This window comes from Hyla sarda, chromosome 1 (assembly GCF_029499605.1).
Source record: "Hyla sarda isolate aHylSar1 chromosome 1, aHylSar1.hap1, whole genome shotgun sequence".
NCBI lineage: Eukaryota > Metazoa > Chordata > Amphibia > Anura > Hylidae > Hyla > Hyla sarda.
In genome coordinates this window covers 605,792,306-605,802,799 of record NC_079189.1, presented here as the reverse complement: position 1 = coordinate 605,802,799, position 10,494 = coordinate 605,792,306, and the positions used below count along the sequence as shown (strand labels likewise).

The 10,494-nt window shown below is 41.1% G+C and overlaps 1 protein-coding gene across 5 annotated transcripts in view; it reads right to left on the bottom strand.

Moving 5' to 3' along the window:
* Positions 1-4,495: 4,495 nt before the first annotated feature.
* LOC130296951 (zinc finger protein OZF-like) overlaps positions 4,496-10,494 on the bottom strand; it is a 28,606-nt gene continuing 22,607 nt past the window's right edge. For 4 of the 5 annotated variants that reach the window (XM_056549035.1, XM_056549027.1, XM_056549052.1 and 1 more), the window contains 2 exons: positions 8,948-9,524; positions 4,498-6,380 (listed from right to left, as the gene is read on the bottom strand). In XM_056549035.1, coding sequence (XP_056405010.1) covers positions 5,440-6,380; positions 8,948-9,524 — 1,518 coding nt within the window. In that variant the 3' untranslated portion in view covers positions 4,498-5,439. Of the gene's footprint in view, positions 6,381-8,947; positions 9,525-10,494 lie in introns of all 5 variants that reach the window. The other variant, XM_056549041.1, reaches the window with a different exon arrangement.

Sequence of the window (10,494 nt, the reverse complement as noted above, 5' to 3'; positions counted from 1 at the left end):
CCCAACGTCATTCCGTCCCTACGTACCGATCGTTGATTTCTTATAACAAATCATTCCAGTGAAGACCCTGAATACCCCACCAATAAATAACCACACAGTCAGAAATCTGAACCTAAGCAGGATGCATGTTTACGTACACCAGCTCTCTTATGGGCTGAATAAATTAAGGAGTGGCTAACGACCCACACCACCCTCTTTTTGGGACCTTAAAGGGGTATTCTGGCTTTATACAGCCCGCGATCTCTGTGCAGCCCCCAGCGTTCTGTGCCGGACGCTGCCTCGGAGACGGGGATGTGATGTCATGGCCACGCCCCTAGTGACATCATGCCATGCCCCATCCATTCATGTCTATGGGAGGGGTGTGACGGCTGTCACGCCCCCTCCCATAGACATGAATGGATGTGGGGTGGCATTACGTCACTAGGGGCGTGGCCATAACATCACATCCCCGTCTCCGAGGCAGCGTCCGGCACAGAACGCTGGGGGCTGCACAGAGATCGTGGGAGTCCTCGGCAGCGGGATCCCTGCGATCATACATGTTATCCCCTAACCTTTGGATAGTGGATAATATGTATGAAGCCGAAATGCCCCTTTAATCGCTTCTGCACTGAAACCCAAAGATACTGCTTCAGTGAAAAGAATACGGAGAGAACCCAACACCCCCCCCAAACCCAGTTGAAACAACACTTTCTAAAGAACAGGTGTAAACGGTTTTCATTATAGGCAAAACAAAATTATTTGCGAAAGGAGGTACCACTATGAGCACCTCCCACGGCAAAAGCTGGGGTGCTCAATCATCCAACCAAAATGTCTATATGCTTCAAATACATTATCTCGGTGCTGGAAATACGCCGAACACTCACGAGGAGATCTTTCCCCCAACATAGCAGCAAAAATACAAAAAAAACTAACCAATTCTAAAAAAAATAAAAAGGGGGGGGGGGTTGTTTTTTTATCATGTTCCTTATTTTTTTTTTGTCTGATTTAGCAGCTTCTTTGAAAGAAGGAAATAAGGAAAATATCTACAAACTCACAGAGAGCCAGAGTCCCGTCCCAGAGACCTGTGTATATGTGATGTTAAAGGGGTACTCCCGTGTAAAAAAAAAAATTTTTTTTTTAAATCAACTGGTGCCAGAAAGCTAAACAGATTTGTAAATTACTTCTATTAAAAAATCTTAATCCTTCCAGTACTTATTAGCTGCTGAATACTACAGAGGAAATTATTTTCTTTTTGGAACACAGAGCTGTCTGCCGACATCATGACCACAGTGCTCTCTGCTGACATCTCTGTCTATTTTGGCAACTACACCCCTCATGGAATGTAATAAGGGATGCAGTGAGTATTTACACCCCACTGGCGTTTGACAGATCTTTGGAACAGTGGGCTGTGCAAATGAAATATTACATTTTTCATTTTCACGGACCACTGTTCCAAAAATCTGTCAGACACCTGTGTAAATACTCACTGTACCCCTTATTACATTACGTGAGGGGTCGTTTCCAAAATGGGGTCCCATGTGGGGGGGTCCACTGTTCTGGCACCACGGGGGGCTTTGTAAACACACATGGCCCCCGACTTCCATTCCAAACAAATTCTCTCTCCAATAGCTCAATGACGCTCCTCCTCTTCTGAGCATTGTAGTTCGCCAGCAGAGCACTTGACATCCACACATGGGGTATTTCCATACTCAGAAGAAACGGGGATACAAAATTTCCTATTTTCCCTTGTGAAAATGAAAAATGTAAAACAACACTAGCATTTTTGTGATTTTTTTTAAATTCATTTTTACATCCAACTTTAACAGAAATTTGTCAAACTCCTGTGGGGTGTTAAGGCTCACTATACCCCTTGTTACATTCCGTGAGGGGTGTAGTTTCCAAAATGGGGTATTTATGTTTTTGTGTTTATGTCAGAACCACAGTAAAATCAGCCACCCCTGTGCAAATCACCAATTTAGGCCTCAAATGTACATGGTGCGCTCTCACTCCTGAGCCTTGTTGTGCGTCCGTAGAGCATTGTATACCCACATATGGGGTATTTCCGTACTCAGGAGAAATTGCGTTACAAATTTTTTTTTTACCTCTTGTGAAAATGAAAAGTATGGGGCAACACCAGCATGTTAGTCTAAAAAGTTAATTTTTTTCTCCTGAGTACGGAGATACCCCATATGTGGCCCTTAATTGTATCCTTGAAAAACGACAGGGCTCCAGAGTGAGAGAGCGCTTTCAAGGCCTAAATTAGGGATTTGCATAGGAACCTGGATGCAAGAATTACACTTGCCTCCGATAACAAAATAACCCTCCGGCAGTGTTTTCCAAACAGGGTGCCTCCAGCTGTTGAAAAATTCCCAGCATGCCTGGACAGTCAATGGCTGCTTGGCAATACTGGGAGTGGTTTTGCAACAGCTGGAGGCTCCGTTTTGGAAACACTGCCGCACCAGACGATTTTTATTAGGGGGGGGGGGGGGTAAATGTGTATATGTAGTGGGGGGTCTATATGTAGTGTTTTACTTTTTATTTTGTGTAGTGTAGTGTTTTTAGGGTTTAAAGAGTTTCCTGCTGTGAGTTTGAGCTGCAGTGGAAAGTTTGCTGTATCTTAAACTTGCAGCGAGAAACTCGCTGTAAATCCCCCGTGTGAATGTACATTCACATGGGGGAGGGAAGGGTTACAAACCTCCAGCTACTGCAAGGCTACAACTCCCAGCATGCTCTTTGGCTGTCCGTGCATGCTGGGGGTTGTAGTTATGCAACAGCTGGAGGCACACATGTTGCGAAACACTGAGTTAAGTAACAAACTCTGTGTATTGCACCCAATGTGCCTTCAGCTGTTTCAAAAGCTAACACATTGCAAAACTACAACTCCCAGCATGTACGGTCTGTCAGTGCATGCTGGGAGTTGTAGTTTGCAACAGCTGGAGGCACACTACTGCAACTTCCAGCATGCCCTTTGGCTGTCCGTGCATGCTGGGGATTGTAGTTATGCAACAGCTGGATGCACCCTTTTTCATAGATAAAATGTGCCTCCAGCTGTTGCATAACTGCAACACCCAGCATGTACGGACAGCCAAAGGGCATGCTGGGAGTTGTAGTTGTGCCTTTTGCTGTTGCATAACAACAACTCCCAGCATGCCCTTTTTCGCTGACTCCACTCCTGGGGCCCCGATCCCACCACCGATGCTGGGGATCCGGGGCCCCCGCTCACCGGCCCACAAACTGTGCAATTACAGTGGTCCGATGAGTTAAGATGGCCGCCGGCGCTCCTCTCACCTGCTTCAGGCAGCTGCTGCGCTCTTCTTCTCTGGCCTGCCTTCAAGTAGATTGCAGATAATACAAATCAGTGCTATTCCTATATATAACAACGTTCACAATTATTAACTAAAGTACTGAAAAAAACAGTCCCCTATAGGACTTAAAAATAAAAAAATTGTCAAAAAAAAGTTAAGTAAAATAAACCAACATATTTGGAGACATCGTGTTTGGAAATGTCCGGACTATTAATGATCCCCTACAGTGAACGGTGCCTGTGCAAAAATGACCAAAACGCAAATCGTTTTAATTGAATTGACCCACAGAACAAGTAGAACAAGTCAGTTTTACCGTAATGTGTACTGCATGAAAACAAAAAAACACAACATTTTTATTTCCCCACAAAAATAATATATATATTTTTTTGGCTTTTGTTGTAAATTTTCTTGTTAAAATAAAAGGTGTCATTACAAAGTACAATTGGTCGCGCAAAAAACAAGCCTCATATGGGTCTGAAAGGGAAATCTAAAAGAGTTATGACTCTTAAAAGGAGAGTAGGAAAAAATGAAAATGCAAAAAATGTAATTATCTGTGTCTTTAAGGCCAAAATGGGCTGTGTCCTAAAAGGGGTACTCCGCTGCTCAGCGTTTAGAACAAACTGTTCCAAACGCTGTAGCCAGGAAGCTCGTGAAATCATAGCCCTGCCCCCTCAATGCAAGTCTATGGGAGGGGGCGTGACAGACGTCACGCCTCCTCCCATAGACTTGCATTGAGGGGGTGGGACGTGACATCGTGAGGGGGCGGGGGCTATGACACCATGAGCTCCCGGCTACAGCGTTCGGAACAGTTTTTTCCAAACGCTGAGCAGCGGAGTACCCCTTTAAGGGGTTTCAATAAATAAATAAATAAAAAAAAGATATGTGCGGATTTGGAAACAAAGTATTCAAATAATTTTTTTTTATGTCATTTTTTTACATTAGAAATTTTTATTTTTCCTGATATTGCTAAAAATTTTTATTAATATCACAAAGTGCCACTAAACTACTGTTTAAAATCGTAACCTCCTGTGTGTCCTCTCATTCTATATAGGCAATGTATAAAAAGTGGGACGGGGCCAGAAGCTGCCATTTAGGCTTCCTCATTTATTTATTTTTTATTACTCATATATATATATATATATATATATACATATACACACACACACATATATATGTATATACATATATATATATATATATATATATACACTTTTTTTTTTTTTTTACTGTACATTTTGGAGCATTTTTTGTTGATTGCTCCTATAACTGGGGCTGACATATTAGCCACAGTGAGGAAAGGTTCAGACTACGGAATTTCTGCCTGCAGTTCCGCTTTGATTTGTAAATGCAAAAATTCTGCTTACTAAAATGTATAGTGAATGGGTTTTCCATTCACCAATTCACACTTCGGAATTTTTGAACGGAAAATCTGCTTTTAAATTTCCGCCTTAAGAAAGGCGTTGCTCATTTTTGAAGCAGAAATACTCGCGGAACACATTGCAGTCTATTGGGGACTGCAATGTCCGTGCGGTCCTAGCGCCGACTGATTCAATTGGCGCTGGCCGCACTTGGAATCTCCCCATTGTGAACCTAGCCTTACAGGTAGAAATACAGCCGCCCCTATACTTAAAGCAGAGCTGATCCAAGTTTGTTAGGCCCAGCACCGGGTGATCACTTATGGCACCTGCTGAGCTGTATTGATGGTATTTATTGGTGCTGCGTATAAAGCAATCGGGGAGGCGGGGATGGAATTAAACAGTCCCTGGCTTTTCCTCTGGGGGAGCCCCTCTGTTGGCTTTAGTCTCTTGCAGCTTTTAGGAAGGTAATAGTGGACCGCCTCGATATTTATAGACAACAGGTGGTCCACAAGTGGTTAATAAAATGTGATAGTGGATAGAACCTTTCCCACATTCTGATCATTATTATTATTTTCCTGTGTGAATTCTCTTATGGTTAATAAAATGTGATATTTGATTAAAATATTTCCCACTTATGCCATTGTATTCCCGGTTTATTAAATAAACTCTTTTTGAATTTGAAAAATAAAAAATAATATTTCCCACATTCTGGGCATGAAAATGGCTTCTCTCATGTAAATTCTCTGATGTCCAAAAAGAGTTGATTTGTGACTAAAACACTCCCTGTATTCTTGTAATTAAGACCGCTTCTCCCCTGTGTGAATTTTTTGATGTTTAACAAGACAATATTTGTCACTAAAACATTTTCCACATTCTGAACAAGAATATGGCTTCTCTCCTGTGTGAACTATTTGATGTCTTGCCAGTTTTGATTTCCTAGAAAATGATTTCCCACATTCTTCGCACGAAAATGATTTCTCCCCAGTATGAATTCTTTGATGTAGGAGTAGACTTGATTTCTGGGTAAAAGATTTTCCACATTCTGAACAGGAATGTGACTTCTCCCCAGTGTGAATTTTCTGATGAATGTCAAGATACGTTTTCCGAACAAAAGATTTTCCACATTCATTGCATGCAAATGGCTTTTCCCCTGTGTGTATTTTTCGATGTTCATGAAGGGATGATCTGTAAGGAAAACATTTCCCACATTCTGGACAAGAAAATGACTTCTCTCCTGTGTGAGTTTTCTGATGCTGAACAAGATATGATTTCATTGTAAAACTTTTGTCACATTCTGAGCATGAATATCGCTTCTCCCCTGTGTGAGATCTCTTATGATCGGCAAGATCTTTTTTTCGAATAAAACTTTTACCACATTCTTGGCATAAAAATGGCTTCTCCCCTGTGTGAATTCTCTGATGTTCGATAAGAGAGTTTCTCCAAGGAAAACTCTTCTTACATTCTGGGCAAGAAAATGGTTTCTCTCCCGTGTGTATTCTCTGATGATCAAGAAGAGATGATTTTGCAGTAAAAATTTTCCCACATTCTTTACATAAAAATGGCTTCTTCTCTTTGTGAGCTCTTTTCTGTTTAACTCTCCTTTTGCCACTTGTCTTTTGCTTAACCGCCTGTGATGAATGAGAAGACAGATCTAGGCTGTGAAGGGCTGAGGGTGTATCTGGGATAATGGAATGTTCTTCATAAGTATCTTCTTTGATATCATCATCTGCTTTAATATCTAAAGGATAAAACAGATTGTATTATTTTTTTGAGGAACAGCCTTAAAAATGTTTTGTATATTTATAGTTAGTAGAGATGAGCGAACTTACAGTAAATTCGATTCGTCACGAACTTCTCGGCTCGGCAGTTGATGACTTATCCTGCGTAAATTAGTTCAGCCTTCAGGTGCTCCGGTGGGCTGGAAAAGGGGGATACAGTCCTAGGAAAGAGTCTCCTAGGACTGTGGAAATAATGGAAATTTCCAGCACTTGAAGGTGCAAAAACTTCTTCAGCTTTATTAAGTCATAAAAACATGCAGCATAGGGACAAGAACGCCGACGCGTTTCGGATCAGTGCGATCCTTAGTCATGGCCATGACTAAGGATCGCACTGATCCGAAACGCGTCGGCGTTCTTGTCCCTATGCTGCATGTTTTTATGACTTAATAAAGCTGAAGAAGTTTTTGCACCTTCAAGCGCTGGACATTTCCATTATTTCCTGTTGATCCCATTCGGCCAGGTGCGCTGCTGGCCTGTCCGAGCGCAGGTGCGGGAGAGTGGAGCTGTCGAGTTACTACACGTGCTCTCCTAGGACTGTATCCACCTTTTCCAGCCCAACGGAGCACCTGAAAGCTGAACTAATTTATGCAGGAAAAGTCATCAACTGCCGAGCCGAGAAGTTCGTGACGAATCGAATTTACTGTAAGTTCGCTCATCTCTAATAGTTAGTCTTTTTTTTTTTTGCACAACGCTCTGGAGTGCCAATTAGAATGATACCACAAGGCCTCCATACTCCAACCTGAAACAAAACCTTGATTTATTGCTAAAGACGATACTATTCAAATCCGCCACAGATCAGGTTTCTCGTTCACACCACCACTGCAAATGAAGGTGGTGATGACTGGGTATCAATGTCAAGACACTTAAAGGGGTACTCCGGTGGAAAACTTTTTTCAAATCAACTAGTGCCAGAAAGTTAAACAGATCTGTAAATTACTTCTATGAAAAAATCTTAATCCTTCCAGTACTTATTAGCTGCTGAATATTACAGAGGAAATTCTTCTTTTTGGATTACAGAGCTCTCTGTTGACATCACGAGCACAGTGCTCTCTGCTGACATCTCTGTCCATTTTAGGAACTGTCCAGAGCAGCATATGTTTTCTATGGGGATTTTCTCCTACTCTGGACAGTTCTTACAATGAACAGAGATGTCAGCAGAGAGCACTGTGGTCATGATGTCAGCAGAGAGCCCTGTGTTCCAAAAAGAAAAGAATTTCCTCTGTAGTATTCAGCAGCTAATAAGTACTGGAAGGATTAAGATTTTTTAATAGAAATGATTTACAAATCTGTTTAACTTTCTGGCACCAGTTGATTAAAAAAAAAAAAAAAAAGTTTTCCACCGGAGTACCCCTTTAATTCTCTTTTTACATTTTCATTTTTTCCTCTTCGCCTTCTAAAAATCATAACTCTTATATTTTCATCCACAGACGAGTATCAGGGCCTGTTTCTTGCGCAACCAGTTGTTCTTTGTAATGACATCACTCATTTTACCATGAAATGTATGGTACAACCAAAAAAATACTAATTGTGTGGGGTAATTGATAAGAAAACTGCAATTTTGCTAATTTTGAAAGGTTTTGTTTTCACGCTATACACCTTATGGTTAAATAGACATGTGTCCTTTATTCTGTGGGTCAATACAATTAAAATGATACCCATGATTACATACTTTTCTATTATTGTACCGCTAAAAAAACAAAAACGCAAACTTTTTAACCAAATTAGTACATTTAAAATCCCTCTATTTTGCTGACTATAACTTTTTTTGTTTCGTATAAGCGGCGGTATGAGGGCTCATTTTTTGTGCCGTAATCTGTACTTTTTATTGATATTATATTTGCATATGTAAAACTTTTAATACATTTTTTATCATTTTTTAAAAAAAATAAAATGTTATTAAAAAAAAAACAAAAAGCAGCAATTTTAAACTTTTTTTTTTTTTTTACGTTCACCGTACGGGATCATTAACATTATATTTTAATAGTTCAGATAATTACGCACGCGGCGATACCAAATATGTTTATAAAAAAAAAATGTTTACATCAGTTGATTGCTAATACTGTTCAGTGCTATGCATAGGACATAGCACTGATCAGTGTGATCGGCTATCTCCTGCTCTGGTCTGCTCGATCACAGACCAGAGCAGGAAATGCCGGGAGACAGATGGAGGCAGGTGAGAGGACCTCCCTCCGCCATTATGGATGATTGGATCCCCACGGCACCACTGCGGGCAATCCGATCATGCCACACTGCCGCAGATGCCGTGATCTGTATTGATCACGGCATCTGAGGGGTTAATGGTGGACATCCGCACAATTGCGGATGTCAGCCATTACCGGCGGGTCTCAGACAGCTATCAGCAGCCGGGACCTGTTGCGCTCCAATGCTCGCGGTCATGTACAGGACATAAATGTACGGTTAAGTACCACCTCACCAGGACGTACATTTACGTGCTGTGTTGCTAAGGGGTTAATCAGACCTGAAACACATTTCAAGAAATGCACTTATCTTAGTGGTTACTACTCACCTGGGCAGTTACCTGTAGGAGTGTACTCATCGCTCACATCGGTTTCTTCATCATCATCATCGTCGTCGTCTTCTTCTTTTACCCCAGTAGGAAAGTCCTCCTTATACTGCTTATCACCGCTCACATCTGTCTCTTCTTCTTCCTTTATGTCTGTAGCAATAATATAGATCAGATCTTTCCCTTTTGGAATGTCCTCCTTATTCTGCTCATCACCGCTCACATCTGTCCCTTCTTCTTCCTTTCTGTCTGTAGCATTCGTATAGATCAGATCCTTCCCAGTATGTATGTCCTCATACTGCTCATCAACGCTCACATCTGTCTCTTCTTCTTTCTTTATGACTGTAACATTAGTATAGATTAGATCTTTCCCTGTAGTAATGTCCTCCTTATACTGCTCATCACCTCTCACATCTGTCTCTTCTTCCTTTATGTCTGTATCATTAACATAGATCAGAACTTTTCCTGTAGGAATGTCCTCCTTATACTGCTCATCACCGCTCACATATGTCTCTTCCTCATCTTTTATCCTTATGTCTAGAGCAAAAATATTGCTGTTATCTTGACTCTGATTCATCAGCTGTAAAAAAAAAAAAGGAGAAGTCACATGGAAGGTTCTTGATATGCAGAAAAGATCATTATTTATGACAAACAAAAAAATGACAGGAGGAGTTAGCTGAGCAACATAGCTACAGGTCTCCTAGAAGCCGGACATAGATATTATATGACAGCTCAATGACAACCCGATCAGCCATGACATTAAATCCTGTTAGATGAAGTTAAAGGGTACCTTTCATCAAAAATACTTTTGATATATTATAGATTAATGTATGCAGAATAACTTTCCAATAGCATGTTATTAAAAAATATGCTTCTTTCTATGTAATTTTCACTTTGACAAAATGACCACTAGGGTTCTCCCTACCAGTCCTTTTTTTTTTATAGATTTCAGACTTATGCTGGAGTCCTAATATCTCAGACTGCAGCCGGGACACAGACAAACTCAGCACTGCTCCCTGCCAGGGAGTTTGTCTGTGTCCCGGCTGCAGTCTGAGATTTAGGTACCCTTTAAAAATCATGTACCAAGGGGTGAACTGCAGAATGATACAATTCTTCTCCCCGGGGCACACTCTATGTGGTATGACTGGTGATTGGAAAGCGGGGTGCCCCTGATGTTGATTGTGCAGTGACTTGGAACCAGTGATGTGCAAAATTTTCTCTTAAGATGATACAGTTCAATAGCTAGAAAAAGGAGGTATCTAGTATGAATAGTATGTAAAAGAATGTATGTGGGTCTTAGTTTTATATTTCTCTAGCCTGAGATGTAGGTACTAATCCTGAATAGCTTCATCTTCACGGGTTGGCTCCCATTAGGTATAAACATAGGAATAAACGCGCTCGCAATACTTTATCTGCAACATCCAATGCGGGATACAGGTCTTAAGATAAGTTCATGATGTGATAGCTACAATGTCTCTAGGCCCAGACTGAAGCCCTAACAGGTCCTAAACATGATACGAGAAACTTGTAGAAAATGATGTAATGTCGGC